The sequence below is a fragment of the Oncorhynchus nerka genome, linkage group LG9b (genome assembly GCF_034236695.1).
Source record: "Oncorhynchus nerka isolate Pitt River linkage group LG9b, Oner_Uvic_2.0, whole genome shotgun sequence".
In the NCBI taxonomy this organism is placed as follows: domain Eukaryota; kingdom Metazoa; phylum Chordata; class Actinopteri; order Salmoniformes; family Salmonidae; genus Oncorhynchus; species Oncorhynchus nerka.
In genome coordinates this window covers 51,458,679-51,480,690 of record NC_088424.1, presented here as the reverse complement: position 1 = coordinate 51,480,690, position 22,012 = coordinate 51,458,679, and the positions used below count along the sequence as shown (strand labels likewise).

The 22,012-nt window shown below is 52.3% G+C and overlaps 1 protein-coding gene across 1 annotated transcript in view; it reads right to left on the bottom strand.

Annotated features, from left to right (window-relative positions):
- The window catches only part of st6galnac5a (ST6 (alpha-N-acetyl-neuraminyl-2,3-beta-galactosyl-1,3)-N-acetylgalactosaminide alpha-2,6-sialyltransferase 5a), a 262,069-nt gene that overhangs the window by 88,784 nt on the left and 151,273 nt on the right, over positions 1-22,012 (bottom strand). The window contains exons 3-4 of the mRNA XM_065013646.1: positions 2,659-2,892; positions 341-356 (exon numbers count right to left, since the gene is read on the bottom strand). Coding sequence (XP_064869718.1) covers positions 341-356; positions 2,659-2,892 — 250 coding nt within the window. The remainder of the gene's footprint in view (positions 1-340; positions 357-2,658; positions 2,893-22,012) is intronic.

Below are 22,012 nucleotides of genomic sequence, written 5' to 3'. Positions count from 1 at the left end.
ATAATGAATGTAATGTTACTACTGATATGTTTTCTACATAATGAATGTAATGTTACTACTGATATGTTTTCTACATAATGAATGTAATGTTACTACTGATATGTTTTCTACATAATGAATGTAATGTTACTACTGATAATGTAATGTTACTACTCGATAAACACTGTGTCCTGAGGAAGAGAATGTAATGTTACTACTGATAAAACACTGTGTCCTGAGGGAGGAGTAATGCCGACACTGGATAAACACTGTGTCCTGGAGGGAGTGAGAATGTAATGTAATGTTACTACTGGATAAACACTGTGTCCTGAGGGAAGATAATGTAATGTAATGTTACTACTGATAAACACTGTGTCCTGGAGGGAAGAATGTAATGTTACTACTGATATGTTTTCTACATAATGAATGTAATGTTACTACTGATATGTTTTCTACATAATGAATGTAATGTTACTACTGATATGTTTTCTACATAATGAATGTAATGTTACTACTGATATGTTTTCTACATAATGAATGTAATGTTACTATACTGATATGTTTTCACATAATGAATGTAATGTTACTACTGATATGTTTTCTACATAATGAATGTAATGTTACTACTGATATGTTTTCTACATAATGAATGTAATGTTACTACTGATATGTTTTCTACATAATGAATGTAATGTTACTACTGATATGTTTTCTACATAATGAATGTAATGTTACTACTGATATGTTTTCTACATAATGAAATGTAATGTTACTACTGATATGTTTTCTAAGCATAATGAATGTAATGTTACTACTGATATGTTTCTACATAATGAATGTAATGTTACTACTGATATGTTTTCTACATAATGAATGTAATGTTACTACTGATATGTTTTCTACATAATGAATGTAATGTTACTACTGATATGTTTTCTACATAATGAATGTAATGTTACTGATATGTTTTCACATAATGAATGTAATGTTACTACTGATATGTTTTCTACATAAAGAATGTAATGTTACTAATGATATGTTTTCACATAATGAATGTAATGTCACTACTGATATGTTTTCTACATAATGAATGTAATGTCACTACTGATATGTTTCTGGGATAATGAATGTAATGTCACCATTGATATGTTTTCATAATGAATGTAATGTTACTACTGATATGTTTCTACATAATGAATGTAATGTAATGTTACTACTGATATGTTTTCTACATAATGAATGTAATGTTACTACTGATATGTTTTCTACATAATGAATGTAATGTTACTACTGATATGTTTTCTACATAATGAATGTAATGTTACTAAGTATGTTTTCACATAATGAATGTAATGTTACATAATGTTTTCACATAATGAATGTAATGTTACCTACTGATATGTTTTCTACATAATGAATGTAATGTTACTACTGATATGTTTTCTACATAATGAATGTAATGTTACTACTGGATATGTTTTTCTACATAATGAATGTAATGTTACTACTGATATGTTTTACACATAATGAATGTAATGTTACTACTGATATGTTTCTACATACGAATGTAATGTTACTACTGATATGTTTTCACATAATGAATGTAATGTTACTACTGATATGTTTTCTACATAATGAATGTAATGTTACTACTGATATGTTTTCTACATAATGAATGTAATGTTACTACTGATATGTTTTCTACATAATGAATGTAATGTTACTACTGATATGTTTTCTACATAATGAATGTAATGTTACTACTGATATGTTTTCTACATAATGAATGTAATGTCACTACTGATATGTTTTCTACATAATGCTGCTGCTGCTACTGTTTCTTTTCTTATGACCGGTAAAGAGCTTCTGGACATCAGAACAGTGATAACTCATCTCGAACTGGACGAAGATTTTATCTTTATAATGATTCCGACGCGAAGGTTATACTGTTTTGTTGAGACAAGGCCCAAATCCCGTCATCAGTGGGACGAAAAAAGACAGAGAAAAAGAGGGAGCAGGGCAGGGTGTAAGAATTGGATGACAAGTAGGTAAACCACCACTACCTTTTGTATTATTGGCCAATAATTGGGGGTAAAATCTGGATGATCTACTATTAAGGACACAGAGAGGAGAGGCTGAGTAGGGACTTGTACCCCGTCGTCACATGTCTAGTTCGGAGTCGAGAGTGTTGCTGTTCAACCAAATCGTTTACACAAGATGCATGTTTGAAATCCCAGAGAATCATCTAACCTGAGATGTATTTATCTCTTATAGCATGTAGCATCTAACCTGAGATGTATTTATCTCTTATAGCATGTAGCATCTAACCTGAGATGTATTTATCTCTTATAGCATGTAGCATCTAACCTGGGATGTATTTATCTCTTATAGCATGTAGCATCTAACCTGGGATGTATTTATCTCTTATAGCATGTAGCATCTAACCTGGGATGTATTTATCTCTTATAGCATGTAGCATCTAACCTGGGATGTATTTATCTCTTATAGCATGTAGCATCTAACCTGGGATGTATTTATCTCTTATAGCATGTAGCATCTAACCTGGGATGTATTTATCTCTTATAGCATGTAGCATCTAACCTGGGATGTATTTATCTCTTATAGCATGTAGCATCTAACCTGGGATGTATTTATCTCTTATAGCATGTAGCATCTCACCTGGGATGTGTTGAGCAGTTCGTGGCGGTTCCGCAGGACCCTCTGCATGCTGGAGTGAGCGATGACGCGTAGCGAGGTGCGGCGCCCAACGTCTCGCCCGTACCCCAGCGCCGTGGGGGCGTCGTTCATACGGATGACACACTCCGCCCGGTCGATCTCCTCGCCGCGACCACCACCCATCAGGTGACCAGAGCTGGTGACCAACGCACAGCTATGGCAGTGCATTCTCAGAGGCTGGGGGAGAGAGGGATGTTTTTCTTATTTTAGTAGAGGAAAGGGGAGAGGATGAGGGAGAGAGGGATGTTTTGTTATTTTAGTAGAGGAAGGGGGAGAGGACGAGGGAGAGAGGAAGAAATGGATGCTACAGCAGTGCATCTTAAAATAATAATAGTCATTTAATATTATAGTAATAATCCCTTCAGTGGCTGGAGGAGAGAGGGGGAGATTTAGTTATTTTCATAGAGAGAGGGAGGAAGAGGACCAGAGGTAGAGGACCAGAGGAAGAGGACCAGAGGTAGAGGACCAGAGGGAGAGGGAGAGGACCCGAGGTAGAGGACCAGAGGTAGAGGTAGAGGACCAGAGGGAGAGGACCAGAGGTAGAGGACCAGAGGGAGAGGGAGAGGACCCGAGGTAGAGGGAGAGGACCAGAGGGAGAGGACCAGAGGGAGAGGACCAGAGGGAGAGGGCCAGAGGTAGAGGACCAGAGGGAGAGGGAGAGGACCAGAGGAAGAGGACCAGAGGGAGAGGACCAGAGGTAGAGGTCCAGAGGGAGAGGGAGAGGACCAGAGGTAGAGGACCAGAGGTAGAGGGAGAGGGAGAGGACCAGAGGAAGAGGACCAGAGGAAGAGGACCAGAGGAAGAGGACCAGAGGGAGAGGACCAGAACCAGAGGGAGAGGACCAGAGGTAGAGGACCCGAGGGAGAGGACCAGAGGTAGAGGGAGAGGACCAGAGGGAGAGGACCAGAGGTAGAGGGAGAGGACCAGAGGGAGAGGACCAGAGGGAGAGGACCAGAACCAGAGGGAGAGGACCAGAGGTAGAGGACCAGAGGGAGAGGACCAGAGGGAGAGGGAGAGGACCAGAGGAAGAGGACCAGATGGAGAGGACCAGAGGGAGAGGACCAGAGGTAGAGGACCAGAGGGAGAGGACCAGAGGAAGAGGACCAGAGGAAGAGGACCAGAGGGAGAGGACCAGAGGGAGAGGACCAGAGGTAGAGGTCCAGAGGGAGAGGGAGAGGACCAGAGGTAGAGGACCAGAGGTAGAGGGAGAGGGAGAGGACCAGAGGAAGAGGACCAGAGGAAGAGGACCAGAGGAAGAGGACCAGAACCAGAGGGAGAGGACCAGAGGTAGAGGACCAGAGGGAGAGGACCAGAGGTAGAGGGAGAGGACCAGAGGGAGAGGACCAGAGGTAGAGGGAGAGGACCAGAGGGAGAGGCCCAGAGGGAGAGGACCAGAACCAGAGGGAGAGGACCAGAGGTAGAGGACCAGAGGGAGAGGACCAGAGGGAGAGGGAGAGGACCAGAGGAAGAGGACCAGATGGAGAGGACCAGAGGGAGTGGACCAGAGGTAGAGGACCAGAGGGAGAGGACCAGAGGAAGAGGACCAGAGGGAGAGGAAGAGGAGGACCAGAGGGAGAGGTCCAGAGGGAGAGAGGAGAGGACCAGAGGTAGAGGTCCAGAGGGAGAGGACCAGAGGAAGGACCAGAGGTAGAGGGACCAGAGGAAGAGGACCAGAGGAAGAGGACCAGAGGAAGAGGACCAGAGGAAGAGGACCAGAGGTAGAGGACCAGAGGAAGAGACCAGAGGTAGAGGAGAGAGGGAGAGAACCAGAGGGAGAGGACCAGAGGGAGAGGACCAGAGGGAGAGGGAGAGGACCAGAGGAAGAGGACCAGAGGGAGAGGACCAGAACCAGAGGGAGAGGACCAGAGGAAGAGGACCAGAGGGAGAGGACCAGAGGGAGAGGACCAGATGGAGAGGGCCAGAGGGAGAGGACCAGAGGGAGAGGACCAGAGGGAGAGGGAGAGGACCAGAGGAAGAGGACCAGATGGAGAGGACCAGAGGGAGAGGACCAGAGGTAGAGGACCAGAGGGAGAGGACCAGAGGAAGAGGACCAGAGGGAGAGGACCAGAGGGAGAGGACCAGAGGTAGAGGTCCAGAGGGAGAGGGAGAGGACCAGAGGAAGAGGACCAGAGGTAGAGGACCAGAGGGAGAGAACCAGAGGGAGAGGGAGAGGACCAGAGGGAGAGGACCAGAGGAAGAGGACCAGAGGGAGAGAACCAGAGGGAGAGGGAGAGGACCAGAGGTAGAGGACCAGAGGGAGAGAGGGACCTGAGGAGAGGACCAGAGGAAGAGGACCAGAGGAAGAGGACCAGAGGAAGAGGACCAGAGGAGAGGACCAGAACCAGAGGGAGAGGGAGAGGACCAGAGGAAGAGGACCAGAGAGGAGAGGACCAGAGGAAGAGGACCAGAGGAAGAGGACCAGAGGAAGAGGACCAGAGGGAGGGACCAGAGGGAGAGGACCAGAGGAAGAGGACCAGAGAGGAGAGGGCCAGACCAGAACCAGAGGAGAGGACCAGAGGTAGAGGACCAGAGGGAGAGGACCAGAGGGAGAGGAGAGGGACCAGAGGGAGAAGAGGACCAGAGGAAGAGGACCAGAGGAGAGGACCAGAGGGAGAGGACCAGAGGTAGAGGACCAGAGGGAGAGGACCAGAGGAAGAGGACCAGAGGGAGAGGAAGAGGACCAGAGGTAGAGGACCAGAGGGAGAGGACCAGAGGTAGAGGTCCAGAGGGAGAGGGAGGGAGAGGACCAGAGGTAGAGGTCCAGAGGTAGAGGGAGAGGGAGAAGAGGACCAGAGGTAGAGGACCAGAGGGAGAGAACCAGAGGGAGAGGGAGAGGACCAGAGGGAGAGGACCAGAGGAAGAGGACCAGAGGGAGAGAACCAGAGGGAGAGGACCAGAGGAAGAGGACCAGAGGGAGAGGACCAGAGGGAGAGGACCAGAGGAAGAGGACCAGAGGGAGAGGACCAGAGGGAGAGGACCAGAGGTAGAGGTCCAGAGGGAGAGGGAGAGGACCAGAGGTAGAGGACCAGAGGGAGAGGACCAGAGGGAGAGGACCAGAGGTAGAGGTCCAGAGGGAGAGGGAGAGGACCAGAGGAAGAGGACCAGAGGTAGAGGACCAGAGGGAGAGAACCAGAGGGAGAGGGAGAGGACCAGAGGGAGAGGACCAGAGGAAGAGGACCAGAGGGAGAGAACCAGAGGGAGAGGGAGAGGACCAGAGGTAGAGGACCAGAGGGAGAGGGAGAGGACCTGAGGAAGAGGACCAGAGGAAGAGGACCAGTGGAAGAGGACCAGAGGGAGAGGACCAGAGGAAGAGGACCAGAGGGAGAGGACCAGAGGGAGAGGGAGAGAACCAGAGGAAGAGGACCAGAGGGAGAGGACCAGAGGAAGAGGACCAGAGGAAGAGGACCAGAGGAAGAGGACCAGAAGAGGACCAGAGGGAGAGGTCCAGAGGAAGAGGACCAGAGGGAGAGGACCAGAGGAAGAGGACCAGATGGAGAGGACCAGAGGGAGAGGACCAGAGAGGAGTGGACCAGAGGGAGAGGACCAGAGGGAGAGGACCAGAGGAAGAGGACCAGAGGAAGAGGACCAGAGGGAGAGGACCAGAGGAAGAGGACCAGAGGGAGAGGGCCAGAGGGAGAGGACCAGAGGTAGAGGACCAGAGGGAGAGGACCAGAGGGAGAGGGAGAGGACCAGAGGGAGAGGACCAGAGGAAGAGGACCAGAGGTAGAGGACCAGAGGAAGAGGACCAGAGAGGAGAGGACCAGAGGAAGAGGACCAGAGGAAGAGGACCAGAGGAAGAGGACCAGAGGGAGAGGGCCAGAGGGAGAGGACCAGAGGGAGAGGACCAGAGGAAGAGGACCAGAGGTAGAGGACCAGAGGGAGAGGGAGAGGGAGAGGGAGAGGACCAGAGGAAGAGGACCAGAGGAAGAGGACCAGAGGAAGAGGACCAGAGGGAGAGGACCAGAGGAAGAGGACCAGAGGTAGAGGACCAGAGGAAGAGGACCAGAGGTAGAGGACCAGAGGGAGAGGACCAGAGGGAGAGGGAGAGGACCAGAGGAAGAGGACCCGAGGAAGAGGACCAGAGGAGAGGACCAGAGGGGAGAGAACCAGAGGGAGAGGGAGAGGACCAGAGGAAGAGGACCAGAGGAAGAGGACCAGAGGGAGAGAACCAGAGGGAGAGGGAGAGGACCAGAGGTAGAGGACCAGAGGGAGAGGAGAGGACCAGAGGAAGAGGACCAGAGGAAGAGGACCAGAGGAAGAGGACCAGAGGGAGAGGACCAGAGGAAGAGTACCAGAGGTAGAGGACCAGAGGGAGAGGGAGAGGACCAGAGGAAGAGGACCAGAGGAAGAGGACCAGAGAGGAGAGGACCAGAGGAAGAGGACCAGAGGGAGAGGACCAGAGGGAGAGGACCAGAGGGAGAGGACCAGAGGAAGAGGACCAGAGGAAGAGGGACCAGAGGGAGAGGACCAGAGGAAGAGGACCAGAGGAAGAGGAGAGGAAGAGGACCAGAGGAAGAGGACCAGAGGTAGAGGACCAGAGGAAGAGGACCAGAGGTAGAGGACCAGAGGGAGAGGACCAGAGGGAGAGGAGAGGACCAGAGGTAGAGGACCAGAGGGAGAGGACCAGAGGGAGAGGGAGAGGACCAGAGGTAGAGGACCAGAGGTAGAGGACCAGAGGGAGAGGGAGAGGGAGAGGACCAGAGGAAGAGGACCAGAGGGGAGAGGACCAGAGGGAGAGAACCAGAGGGAGAGGGAGAGGACCAGAGGGAGAGGACCAGAGGAAGAGGACCAGAGGGAGAGAACCAGAGGGAGAGGACCAGAGGTAGAGGACCAGAGGGGAGAGGGAGAGGACCAGAGGAAGAGGACCAGAGGGAGAGGACCAGAGGTAGAGAACCAGAGGGAGAGGACCAGATGGAGAGGACCAGAGGGAGAGGACCAGAGGAAGAGGACCAGAGGGAGAGAACCAGAGGGAGAGGGAGAGGACCAGAGGTAGAGGACCAGAGGGAGAGGGAGAGGACCAGAGGAAGAGGACCAGAGGAAGAGGACCAGAGGAAGAGGACCAGAGGGGAGAGGACCAGAGGGAGAGGACCAGAGGGAGAGGACCAGAGGGAGAGGACCAGAGGGAAGAGGACCAGGAGGAGAGGACCAGAGGAAGAGGACCAGAGGGAAGAGGACCAGAGGAAGAGGACCAGAGGGAGAGGGAGAGGACCAGAGGAAGAGGACCAGAGGAAGAGGACCAGAGAGGAGAGGACCAGAGGAAGAGGACCAGAGGGAGAGGACCAGAGGGAGAGGACCAGAGGGAGAGGACCAGAGGAAGAGGACCAGAGAGGAGAGGGCCAGAGGAAGAGGACCAGATGGAGAGGACCAGAGGGAGAGGACCAGAGAGGAGAGGACCAGAGGGAGAGGACCAGAGGGAGAGGACCAGAGGGAGAGAGGACCAGAGGTAGAGGACCAGAGGGAGAGGGAGAGGACCAGAGGAAGAGGACCAGAGGAAGAGGACCAGAGGAAGAGGACCAGAGGTAGAGGACCAGAGGAAGAGGACCAGAGAGGAGAGGACCAGAGGAAGAGGACCAGAGGAAGAGGACCAGAGGAAGAGGACCAGAGGGAGAGGGCCAGAGGGAGAGGACCAGAGGGAGAGGACCAGAGGTAGAGGACCAGAGGTAGAGGACCAGAGGGAGAGGACCAGAGGGAGAGGGAGAGGACCAGAGGAAGAGGACCAGAGGAAGAGGACCAGAGGAAGAGGACCAAGGGAGAGGACCAGAGGAAGAGGACCAGAGGTAGAGGACCAGAGGAAGAGGACCAGAGGTAGAGGACCAGAGGGAGAGGACCAGAGGGAGAGGGAGAGGACCAGAGGAAGAGGACCCGAGGAAGAGGACCAGAGGTAGAGGACCAGAGGGAGAGAACCAGAGGGAGAGGGAGAGGACCAGAGGGAGAGGACCAGAGGAAGAGGACCAGAGGGAGAGAACCAGAGGGAGAGGGAGAGGACCAGAGGTAGAGGACCAGAGGGAGAGGGAGAGGACCAGAGGAAGAGGACCAGAGGAAGAGGACCAGAGGAAGAGGACCAGAGGGAGAGGACCAGAGGAAGAGTACCAGAGGTAGAGGACCAGAGGGAGAGGGAGAGGACCAGGAGGAAGAGGACCAGAGGAAGAGGACCAGAGAGGAGAGGACCAGAGGAAGAGGACCAGAGGGAGAGGACCAGAGGGAGAGGACCAGAGGGAGAGGACCAGAGGAAGAGGACCAGAGGAAGAGGACCAGAGGGAGAGGGAGGAAGAGGACCAGAGGAAGAGGACCAGAGGAAGAGGACCAGAGGGAGAGGACCAGAGGTAGAGGACCAGAGGAAGAGGACCAGAGGTAGAGGACCAGAGGGAGAGGACCAGAGGGAGAGGGAGAGGACCAGAGGTAGAGGACCAGAGGGAGAGGACCAGAGGGAGAGGGAGAGGACCAGAGGAAGAGGACCAGAGGGAGAGGACCAGAGGAGGGAGAGGAGAGGACCAGAGGAAGGGACCAGAGGAGAGGACCAGAGGGAGAGAACCAGAGGAGAGAGGACCAGAGGGAGAGGACCAGAGGAAGAGGACCAGAGGGAGAGAACCAGAGGGAGAGGGAGAGGACCAGAGGTAGAGGACCAGAGGGAGAGGGAGAGGACCAGAGGAAGAGGACCAGAGGGAGAGGACCAGAGGTAGAGGACCAGAGGGAGAGGACCAGATGGAGAGGACCAGAGGGAGAGGACCAGAGGAAGAGGACCAGAGGGAGAGAACCAGAGGGAGAGGGAGAGGACCAGAGGTAGAGGACCAGAGGGAGAGGGAGAGGACCAGAGGAAGAGGACCAGAGGGAGAGGACCAGAGGTAGAGGACCAGAGGGAGAGGACCAGATGGAGAGGACCAGAGGGAGAGGACCAGAGGGAGAGGACCAGAGGGAGAGGGAGAGGACCAGAGGTAGAGGACCAGAGGTAGAGGACCAGAGGGAGAGGGAGAGGGAGAGGACCAGAGGGAGAGGGAGAGGACCAGAGGAAGAGGACCAGAGGAAGAGGACCAGAGAGGAGAGGACCAGAGGAAGAGGACCAGAGGGAGAGGACCAGAGGGAGAGGACCAGAGGAAGAGGACCAGAGAGGAGAGGGCCAGAGGAAGAGGACCAGATGGAGAGGACCAGAGGGAGAGGGCCAGAGAGGAGAGGACCAGAGGGAGAGGACCAGAGGGAGAGAACCAGAGGGAGAGGGAGAGGACCAGAGGTAGAGGACCAGAGGGAGAGGGAGAGGACCAGAGGAAGAGGACCAGAGGAAGAGGACCAGAGGAAGAGGACCAGAGGGAGAGGACCAGAGGAAGAGGACCAGAGGTAGAGGACCAGAGGGAGAGGGAGAGGACCAGAGGAAGAGGACCAGAGAGGAGAGGACCAGAGGAAGAGGACCAGAGGAAGAGGACCAGAGGAAGAGGACCAGAGGAAGAGGACCAGAGGGAGAGGACCAGAGGTAGAGGACCAGAGGAAGAGGACCAGAGGTAGAGGACCAGAGGAAGAGGACCACAGCTGGACTCCAATCAAGGTGTAAAAACATCTCAAGGATGATCAATGGAAACAGGATACACCTGAGCTCCATTTAGAGTCCCATAGCAAAAGGACTGAGTACTTATGTAAATAAGATATTTCAGTTTTTTAAAATTTGTAATAAATTTGCAAACATTTCTAAAGAACAGTTTTTGCGTTTGTCATTATGGGGTATTGTTTTTAAATTGATGAGAAAAAAACGATTTAATCAATTTTAGAATAAGGCTGAAACGTAACAAAATGTGGAACAATGTCAAGGGCTCTGAATACTTCCTGAATACTTCCTGAATACTTCCTGAATACTTCCTGAATGCTCTGTATGGTTTCTTCATGCATCTTCATGCAAACTCCTGGCATTATAGAAGGCTGGTCTTTGACTTGGTCATATGGATAAAGAGAGAGTGTGTGGTGTGCACATGTGTGTGTGTTGTGTGTGTGTGTGTGTGCATTCATATGTGTCCAGGTTTGGAGGGCAGTAGCCTTCCTTTCGGAAGTTTTCAATTTCCGGTCTGTGTGCGTGCGTGTGATCGCCCCGAGACAGGACAAACAAACTCCGTTCTTTAAATCAATGATATGCAAACCAAGTGTAGAAACACTGAAATCGCTCCTTGGCAACAATATGATAATGACTCATATTCTAATGAGCATGACAATAACGAAGCCTGATGTAGCCATGTGGGGCCCCTGGCCAGTTATGATGTAGCAGTGTGGGGCCCCTGGCCAGTTATGATGTAGCAGTGTGGGGCCCCTGGTCAGTTATGATGTAGCAGTGTGGGGCCCCTGGCCAGTTATGATGTATCAGTGTGGGGCCCTGGCCAGTTATGGTGTAGCAGTGGGGGGGGCCCCTGGCCAGTTATGGTGTAGCCACATGGGGCCCTGGTCAGTTATGGTGTAGCAGTGTGGGGCCCCTGGCCAGTTATGATGTAGCAGTGTGGGGCCCCAGTTATGATGTAGCAGTGTGGGGGGCCCTGGCCAGTTATGATGTAGCATGTGGGGCCCTGGCCAGTTATGATGTCAGTTATGATGTGTGGGGCCCCTGGTCAGTTATGATGTAGCAGTGTGGGGCCCTGGTCAGTTATGATGTAGCAGTGTGGGGCCCTGGTCAGTTATGATGTAGCAGTGTGGGGCCCCTGGTCAGTTATGATGTATGTGTGGGGCCCCTGGTCAGTTATGATGTATCAGTGTGGGGTCCCTGGCCAGTTATGATGTAGCCATGTGGGGCCCCTGGCCAGTTATGATGTAGCAGTGTGGGGCCCCTGGCCAGTTATGATGTAGCAGTGTGGGGCCCCTGGCCAGTTATGATGTAGCAGTGTGGGGCCCCTGGTCAGTTATGATGTAGCAGTGTGGAGCCCCTGGTCAGTTATGGTGTAGCAGTGTGGGGCCCCTGGCCAGTGATGATGTATCAGTGTGGGGCCCCTGGTCAGTTATGGTGTAGCCGTGTTGGGGTCCCTGGCCAGTTATGATGTAGCCATGTGGGGCCCCTGGCCAGTTATGATGTAGCCATGTGGGGCCCCTGGCCAGTTATGATGTAGCAGTGTGGGGCCCCTGGCCAGTTATGATGTAGCAGTGTGGGGCCCCTGGTCAGTTATGGTGTAGCAGTGTGGGGCCCCTGGCCAGTTATGATGTATCAGTGTGGGGCCCCTGGTCAGTTATGATGTATCAGTGTGGGGTCCCTGGCCAGTTATGATGTAGCCATGTCGGGCCCCTGGCCAGTTATGATGTATCAGTGTGGGGCCCCTGGCCAGTTATGATGTAGCCATGGGGGCCCTGGCCAGTTATGATGTAGCAGTGTGGGGCCCCTGGTCAGTTATGGTGTAAGAGGAAGAGGACCAGAGAGGAGAGGGCCAGAGGAAGAGGACCAGATGGAGAGGACCAGAGGGAGAGGACCAGAGAGGAGAGGACCAGAGGGAGAGGACCAGAGGGAGAGGACCAGAGGAAGAGGACCAGAGGAAGAGGACCAGAGGGAGAGGACCAGAGGAAGAGGACCAGAGGAAGAGGACCAGAGGGAGAGGACCAGAGGAAGAGGACCAGAGGAAGAGGACCAGAGGTAGAGGACCAGAGGAAGAGGACCAGAGGTAGAGGACCAGAGGGAGAGGACCAGAGGGAGAGGGAGAGGACCAGAGGTAGAGGACCAGAGGGAGAGGACCAGAGGGAGAGGACCAGAGGTAGAGGACCAGAGGGAGAGGACCAGAGGGAGAGGGAGAGGACCAGAGGTAGAGGACCAGAGGGAGAGGACCAGAGGGAGAGGACCAGAGGGAGAGGGAGAGGACCAGAGGTAGAGGACCAGAGGTAGAGGACCAGAGGGAGAGGGAGAGGGAGAGGACCAGAGGAAGAGGACCAGAGGAAGAGGACCAGAGGGAGAGGACCAGAGGAAGAGGACCAGAGGTAGAGGACCAGAGGAAGAGGACCAGAGGTAGAGGACCAGAGGGAGAGAACCAGAGGGAGAGGGAGAGGACCAGAGGGAGAGGACCACAGGAAGAGGACCAGAGGGAGAGAACCAGAGGGAGAGGGAGAGGACCAGAGGTAGAGGACCAGAGGGAGAGGGAGAGGGAGAGAGGACCAGAGGAAGAGGACCAGAGGAAGAGGACCAGAGGAAGAGGACCAGAGGGAGAGGACCAGAGGAAGAGGACCAGAGGTAGAGGACCAGAGGGAGAGGGAGAGGACCAGAGGAAGAGGACCAGAGAGGAGAGGACCAGAGGAAGAGGACCAGAGGAAGAGGACCAGAGGAAGAGGACCAGAGGGAGAGGACCAGAGGAAGAGGACCAGAGGAAGAGGACCAGAGGGAGAGGACCAGAGGTAGAGGACCAGAGGAAGAGGACCAGAGGTAGAGGACCAGAGGAAGAGGACCACAGCTGGACTCCAATCAAGTTGTAAAAACATCTCAAGGATGATCAATGGAAACAGGATACACCTGAGCTCCATTTAGAGTCTCATAGCAAAAGGACTGAGTACTTATGTAAATAAGATATTTCAGTTTTTTAAAATTTGTAATAAATTTGCAAACATTTCTAAAGAACAGTTTTTGCGTTTGTCATTATGGGGTATTGTTTTTAAATTGACGAGAAAAAAACGATTTAATCAATTTTAGAATAAGGCTGAAACGTAACAAAATGTGGAACAATGTCAAGGGCTCTGAATACTTCCTGAATACTTCCTGAATACTATGGTTTCTTCATGCATCTTCATGCAAACTCCTGGCATTATAGAAGGCTGGTCTTTGACTTGGTCATATGGATAAAGAGAGAGTGTGTGGTGTGCACATGTGTGTGTTGTGTGTGTGTTGTGTGTGCATCCATGTGTCCAGGTTATGATGTAAGTTTTCAGTGTGGGGCCCCTGGCCAATGATATGAAACCAAGTGTAGAAACACTGAAATGTGGGATAATGACCATATTCTAATGAGCATGACAATAACGTTATGATGTAGCAGTGTGGGGCCTGGCCAGTTATGATGTATCAGTGTGGGGCCCTGGTCAGTTATGATGTAGCAGTGTGGGGCCCCTGGCCAGTTATGATGTAGCAGTGTGGGGCCCTGGCCAGTTATGATGTAGCAGTGTGGGGCCCCTGGTCAGTTATGGTGTAGCAGTGTGGGGCCCTGGCCAGTGATGTATCAGTGTGGGGCCCTGGCCAGTTATGGTGTAGCAGTGTGGGGCCCCTTATGATGTAGCAGTGTGGGGCCCTGGCCAGTTATGATGTAGCAGTGTGGGGCCCCTGGCCAGTTATGATGTAGCAGTGTGGGGCCCCTGGCCAGTTATGATGTAGCAGTGTGGGGCCCCTGGTCAGTTATGATGTAGAAGTGTGGGGCCCCTGGTCAGTTATGATGTAGCAGTGTGGGGCCCCTGGCCAGTTATGATGTAGCAGTGTGGGGCCCCTGGTCAGTTATGATGTAGCAGTGTGGGGCCCCTGGTCAGTTATGATGTATGTGTGGGGCCCCTGGTCAGTTATGATGTATCAGTGTGGGGTCCCTGGCCAGTTATGATGTAGCCATGTGGGGCCCCTGGCCAGTTATGATGTAGCAGTGTGGGGCCCCTGGCCAGTTATGATGTAGCAGTGTGGGGCCCCTGCCCAGTTATGGTGTAGCAGTGTGGGGCCCCTGGTCAGTTATGGTGTAGCAGTGTGGGGCCCCTGGCCAGTGATGATGTATCAGTGTGGGGCCCCTGGTCAGTTATGGTGTAGCCGTGTTGGGGTCCCTGGCCAGTTATGATGTAGCCATGTGGGGCCCCTGGCCAGTTATGATGTAGCCATGTGGGGCCCCTGGCCAGTTATGATGTAGCAGTGTGGGGCCCCTGGCCAGTTATGATGTAGCAGTGTGGGGCCCCTGGTCAGTTATGGTGTAGCAGTGTGGGGCCCCTGGCCAGTTATGATGTATCAGTGTGGGGCCCCTGGTCAGTTATGATGTATCAGTGTGGGGTCCCTGGCCAGTTATGATGTAGCCATGTCGGGCCCCTGGCCAGTTATGATGTATCAGTGTGGGGCCCCTGGCCAGTTATGATGTAGCCATGTGGGGCCCCTGGCCAGTTATGATGTAGCAGTGTGGGGCCCCTGGTCAGTTATGGTGTAAGAGGAAGAGGACCAGAGAGGAGAGGGCCAGAGGAAGAGGACCAGATGGAGAGGACCAGAGGGAGAGGACCAGAGAGGAGAGGACCAGAGGGAGAGGACCAGAGGGAGAGGACCAGAGGAAGAGGACCAGAGGAAGAGGACCAGAGGGAGAGGACCAGAGGAAGAGGACCAGAGGAAGAGGACCAGAGGGAGAGGACCAGAGGAAGAGGACCAGAGGAAGAGGACCAGAGGAAGAGGACCAGAGGGAGAGGACCAGAGGTAGAGGACCAGAGGAAGAGGACCAGAGGTAGAGGACCAGAGGGAGAGGACCAGAGGGAGAGGGAGAGGACCAGAGGTAGAGGACCAGAGGGAGAGGACCAGAGGGAGAGGACCAGAGGGAGAGGGAGAGGACCAGAGGTAGAGGACCAGAGGTAGAGGACCAGAGGGAGAGGGAGAGGGAGAGGACCAGAGGAAGAGGACCAGAGGAAGAGGACCAGAGGGAGAGGACCAGAGGAAGAGGACCAGAGGTAGAGGACCAGAGGAAGAGGACCAGAGGTAGAGGACCAGAGGGAGAGAACCAGAGGGAGAGGGAGAGGACCAGAGGGAGAGGACCAGAGGAAGAGGACCAGAGGGAGAGAACCAGAGGGAGAGGGAGAGGACCAGAGGTAGAGGACCAGAGGGAGAGGGAGAGGACCAGAGGAAGAGGACCAGAGGAAGAGGACCAGAGGAAGAGGACCAGAGGGAGAGGACCAGAGGAAGAGGACCAGAGGTAGAGGACCAGAGGGAGAGGGAGAGGACCAGAGGAAGAGGACCAGAGAGGAGAGGACCAGAGGAAGCGGACCAGAGGAAGAGGACCAGAGGAAGAGGACCAGAGGGAGAGGACCAGAGGAAGAGGACCAGAGGAAGAGGACCAGAGGGAGAGGACCAGAGGTAGAGGACCAGAGGAAGAGGACCAGAGGTAGAGGACCAGAGGAAGAGGACCACAGCTGGACTCCAATCAAGTTGTAAAAACATCTCAAGGATGATCAATAGAAACACGATACACCTGAGCTCCATTTAGAGTCTCATAGCAAAAGGACTGAGTACTTATGTAAATAAGATATTTCAGTTTTTTAAAATTTGTAATAAATTTGCAAACATTTCTAAAGAACAGTTTTTGCGTTTGTCATTATGGGGTATTGTTTTTAAATTGACGAGAAAAAAACGATTTAATCAATTTTAGAATAAGGCTGAAACGTAACAAAATGTGGAACAATGTCAAGGGCTCTGAATACTTCCTGAATACTTCCTGAATGCTCTGTATGGTTTCTTCATGCATCTTCATGCAAACTCCTGGCATTATAGAAGGCTGGTCTTTGACTTGGTCATATGGATAAAGAGAGAGTGTGTGGTGTGCACATGTGTGTGTGTTGTGTGTGTGTTGTGTGTGCATCCATATGTGTCCAGGTTTGGAGGGCAGTAGCCTTCCTTTCGGAAGTTTTCAATTTCCGGTCTGTGTGCGTGCGTGTGATCGCCCCGAGACAGGACAAACAAACTCCGTTCTTTAAATCAATGATATGCAAACCAAGTGTAGAAACACTGAAATCGCTCCTTGGCAACAATATGATAATGACTCATATTCTAATGAGCATGACAATAACGAAGCCTGATGTAGCCATGTGGGGCCCCTGGCCAGTTATGATGTAGCAGTGTTGGGCCCCTGGCCAGTTATGATGTAGCAGTGTGGGGCCCCTGGTCAGTTATGATGTAGCAGTGTGGGGCCCCTGGCCAGTTATGATGTATCAGTGTGGGGCCCCTGGCCAGTTATGGTGTAGCAGTGTGGGGCCCCTGGCCAGTTATGGTGTAGCCATATGGGGCCCCTGGTCAGTTATGGTGTAGCAGTGTGGGGCCCCTGGTCAGTTATGATGTAGCAGTGTGGGGCCCCTGGTCAGTTATGATGTATGTGTGGGGCCCCTGGTCAGTTATGATGTATCAGTGTGGGGCCCCTGGCCAGTTATGATGTAGCCATGTGGGGCCCCTGGCCAGTTATGATGTAGCAGTGTGGGGCCCCTGGCCAGTTATGATGTAGCAGTGTGGGGCCCCTGGCCAGTTATGATGTAGCAGTGTGGGGCCCCTGGCCAGTTATGATGTATCAGTGTGGGGCCCCTGGCCAGTTATGGTGTAGCCATATGGGGCCCCTGGTCAGTTATGGTGTAGCAGTGTGGGGCCCCTGGTCAGTTATGATGTAGCAGTGTGGGGCCCCTGGTCAGTTATGATGTATGTGTGGGGCCCCTGGTCAGTTATGATGTATCAGTGTGGGGTCCCTGGCCAGTTATGATGTAGCCATGTGGGGCCCCTGGCCAGTTATGATGTAGCAGTGTGGGGCCCCTGGCCAGTTATGATGTAGCAGTGTGGGGCCCCTGGCCAGTTATGATGTAGCAGTGTGGGGCCCCTGGTCAGTTATGATGTAGCAGTGTGGGGCCCCTGGTCAGTTATGGTGTAGCAGTGTGGGGCCCCTGGCCAGTGATGATGTATCAGTGTGGGGCCCCTGGTCAGTTATGGTGTAGCCGTGTTGGGGTCCCTGGCCAGTTATGATGTAGCCATGTGGGGCCCCTGGCCAGTGTGGGGCCCCTGGCCAGTGATGTAGCAGTGTGGGGCCCCTGGCCAGTTATGATGTAGCAGTGTGGGGCCCCTGGTCAGTTATGGTGTAGCAGTGTGGGGCCCCTGGCCAGTTATGATGTATCAGTGTGGGGCCCCTGGTCAGTTATGATGTAGCCATGTCGGGCCCCTGGCCAGTTATGATGTATCAGTGTGGGGCCCCTGGCCAGTTATGATGTAGCCATGTGGGGCCCCTGGCCAGTTATGATGTAGCAGTGTGGGGCCCCTGGTCAGTTATGGTGTAAGAGGAAGAGGACCAGAGAGGAGAGGGCCAGAGGAAGAGGACCAGATGGAGAGGACCAGAGGGAGAGGACCAGAGAGGAGAGGACCAGAGGGAGAGGACCAGAGGGAGAGGACCAGAGGAAGAGGACCAGAGGAAGAGGACCAGAGGGAGAGGACCAGAGGAAGAGGACCAGAGGAAGAGGACCAGAGGGAGAGGACCAGAGGAAGAGGACCAGAGGAAGAGGACCAGAGGAAGAGGACCAGAGGGAGAGGACCAGATGTAGAGGACCAGAGGAAGAGGACCAGAGGTAGAGGACCAGAGGGAGAGGACCAGAGGGAGAGGGAGAGGACCAGAGGTAGAGGACCAGAGGAAGAGGACCAGAGGTAGAGGACCAGAGGGAGAGGACCAGAGGGAGAGGGAGAGGACCAGAGGTAGAGGACCAGAGGGAGAGGACCAGAGGGAGAGGACCAGAGGGAGAGGGAGAGGACCAGAGGTAGAGGACCAGAGGTAGAGGACCAGAGGGAGAGGGAGAGGGAGAGGACCAGAGGAAGAGGACCAGAAGAAGAGGACCAGAGGGAGAGGACCAGAGGAAGAGGACCAGAGGTAGAGGACCAGAGGAAGAGGACCAGAGGTAGAGGACCAGAGGGAGAGAACCAGAGGGAGAGGGAGAGGACCAGAGGGAGAGGACCAGAGGAAGAGGACCAGAGGGAGAGAACCAGAGGGAGAGGGAGAGGACCAGAGGTAGAGGACCAGAGGGAGAGGGAGAGGACCAGAGGAAGAGGACCAGAGGAAGAGGACCAGAGGAAGAGGACCAGAGGGAGGAGAGGAAGAGGACCAGAGGAAGAGGACCAGAGAGAGGGAGAGGACCAGAGGAAGAGGACCAGAGAAGAGGACCAGAGGAAGAGGACCAGAGGAAGAGGAGAGGAAGAGGACCAGAGGGAGAGGACCAGAGGAAGAGGACCAGAGGGAGAGGGAGAGACCAGAGGTAGAGGACCAGAGGAAGAGGACCAGAGGTAGAGGACCAGAGAGGAAGAGGACCACAGCTGGACTCCAATCAAGTTGTAAAAACATCTCAAGGATGATCAATGGAAACACGATACACCTGAGCTCCATTTAGAGTCTCATAGCAAAAGGACTGAGTACTTATGTAAATAAGATATTTCAGTTTTTTAAAATTTGTAATAAATTTGCAAACATTTCTAAAGAACAGTTTTTATGCGTTTGTCATTATGGGGTATTGTTTTTAAATTGACGAGAAAAAACGATTTAATCAATTTTAGAATAAGGCTGAAACGTAACAAAATGTGGAACAATGTCAAGGGCTCTGAATACTTCCTGAATACTTCCTGAATGCTCTGTATGGTTTCTTCATGCATCTTCATGCAAACTCCTGGCATTATAGAAGGCTGGTCTTTGACTTGGTCATATGGATAAAGAGAGAGTGTGTGGTGTGCACATGTGTGTGTGTTGTGTGTGTGTTGTGTGTGCATCCATATGTGTCCAGGTTTGGAGGGCAGTAGCCTTCCTTTCGGAAGTTTTCAATTTCCGGTCTGTGTGCGTGCGTGTGATCGCCCCGAGACAGGACAAACAAACTCCGTTCTTTAAATCAATGATATGCAAACCAAGTGTAGAAACACTGAAATCGCTCCTTGGCAACAATATGATAATGACTCATATTCTAATGAGCATGACAATAACGAAGCCTGATGTAGCCATGTGGGGCCCCTGGCCAGTTATGATGTAGCAGTGTGGGGCCCCTGGCCAGTTATGATGTAGCAGTGTGGGGCCCCTGGTCAGTTATGGTGTAGCAGTGTGGGGCCCCTGGCCAGTTATGATGTAGCAGTGTGGGGCCCCTGGCCAGTTATGATGTAGCAGTGTGGGGCCCCTGGCCAGTTATGGTGTAGCAGTGTGGGGCCCCTGGTCAGTTATGGTGTAGCCATATGGGGCCCCTGGTCAGTTATGATGTAGCAGTGTGGGGCCCCTGGTCAGTTATGATGTAGCAGTGTGGGGCCCCTGGTCAGTTATGATGTATCAGCGTGGGGCCCCTGGCCAGTTATGATGTAGCAGTGTGGCGCCCCTGGCCAGTTATGGTGTAGCAGTGTGGGGCCCCTGGCCAGTTATGGTGTAGCCATATGGGGCCCCTGGCCAGTTATGGTGTAGCAGTGTGGGGCCCCTGGCCAGTTATGGTGTAGCCGTGTTGGGGTCCCTGGCCAGTTATGGTGTAGCCATATGGGGCCCCTGGTCAGTTATGATGTAGCAGTATGGGGCCCCTGGCCAGTTATGGTGTAGCAGTGTGGGGCCCCTGGCCAGTTATGGTGTAGCCATATGGGACCCCTGGTCAGTTATGATGTAGCAGTATGGGGCCCCTGGCCAGTTATGGTGTAGCAGTGTGGGGCCCCTGGCCAGTTATGGTGTAGCCATATGGGACCCCTGGTCAGTTATGGTGTAGCAGTGTGGGGTCCCTGGCCAGTTATGGTGTAGCAGTATGGGGTCCCTGGTCAGTTATGGTGTAGCCGTGTTGGGGCCCTGTGATATTAATGGTATGATGTAGTACTGTGAACCTCCCATAGTCTGTTCTGGACTTGGGGACTGTGAAGAGACCTCTGGTGGCATGCCTTGTGGGGTAGGCATGGGTGTCCGAGCTGTGTGTTAGTCGTTTAAACAGACCTCTGGTGGCTTGTCTTTTGGGGTATGAATGGGTGTCTGATCTGTGTGCTAGTATTTTAAACAGACCTCTGGTGGCTTGTCTTGTGGGGTATGAATGGGTGTCCGAGCTGTGTGCTAGTATTTTAAACAGACCTCTGGTGGCTTGTCTTGTGGGGTATGAATGGGTGTCCGAGCTGTGTGCTAGTATTTTAAACAGACCTCTGGTGGCTTGTCTTGTGGGGTAGGCATGGGTGTCCGAGCTGTGTGCTAGTAGTTTAAACAGACCTCTGGTGGCATGTCTTGTGGGGTAGGCATGGGTGTCTGAGCTGTGTGCTAGTAGTTTAAACAGACCTCTGGTGGCATGTCTTGTGGGGTAGGCATGGGTGTCTGAGCTGTGTGCTAGTAGTTTAAACAGACAGCTCGGTACCTTCAGCTTGTCAACACCTCTTACAAAAATAAGTAATGATGAAATCAATCTCTCTTCCACTTTGAGCCAGGAGAGATTGACATGCATGTCATTAATGTTACTATGTGTACATCCAAGGGCCAGCCGTGCTGCCCTGTTCTGAGCCAACTGCAATTTTACCAAGTCCCTCTTTGTGGCACCTGACCACACGACTGAACAGTGACTAAACTAGGGCCTGTAGGACCTGCCTTGTTGAGAATGTTGTTAAGAAGGTAGAAACTAGGGCCTGTAGGACCTGCCTTGTTGACAGTGCTGTCTAGAAGTTAGAAACTAAGACCTGCCTTGTTGATAGTGTTGTTAAGAAGGTAGAAACTAGGGCCTGTAGGACCTGCCTTGTTGATAGTGTTGTTAAGAAGGTAGAAACTAGGGCCTGTAGGACCAGCCTTGTTGACAGTGCTGTTAAGAAGGTAGAAACTAGGGCCTGTAGGACCTGCCTTGTTGATAGTGTTGTTAAGAAGGTAGAAACTAGGGCCTGTAGGACCTGCCTTGTTGATAGTGTTGTTAAGAAGGCAGAGCAGTGCTTTATTATGGACAGACTTCTCCCCATCTTAGCTACTGTTGTATCAATATGTTGACCATGACAGTTTACAATCTAGGTTACTCCAAGCAGTTCAGTCCCCTCAACTTGCTCAATTTCCACATTATTCATTACGAGACGTAGTTGAGGTTTAGGGTTTAGTGAATGATTTGTCCCAAATACAATGCTTTTAGTTTTGTAAATATTTAGGACAAGCTTATTCCTTGTCCCGTTCTGAAACTACCTGCAGCTCTTTGTTAAAAAAGTGTTGCAGTCATTTTAGACGCTGTCGTAGCTGATGTGTATAGTGTTGCAGTCATTTCAGTCGCTGTCGTAGCTGATGTGTATAGTGTTGAGTCATTTCAGTCGCTGTCGTAGCTGATGTGTATAGTGTTGAGTCATTTCAGACGCTGTCGTAGCTGATGTGTATAGTGTTGAGTCATTTCAGTCGCTGTCGTAGCTGATGTGTATAGTGTTGAGTCATTTCAGACGCTGTCGTAGCTGATGTGTATAGTGTTGAGTCATTTCAGTCGCTGTCGTAGCTGATGTGTATAGTGTTGCAGTCATTTCAGTCGCTGTCGTAGCTGATGTGTATAGTGTTGCAGTCATTTCAGACGCTGTCGTAGCTGATGTGTATAGTGTTGAGTCATTTCAGTCGCTGTCGTAGCTGATGTGTATAGTGTTGCAGTCATTTCAGACGCTGTCGTAGCTGATGTGTATAGTGTTGCAGTCATT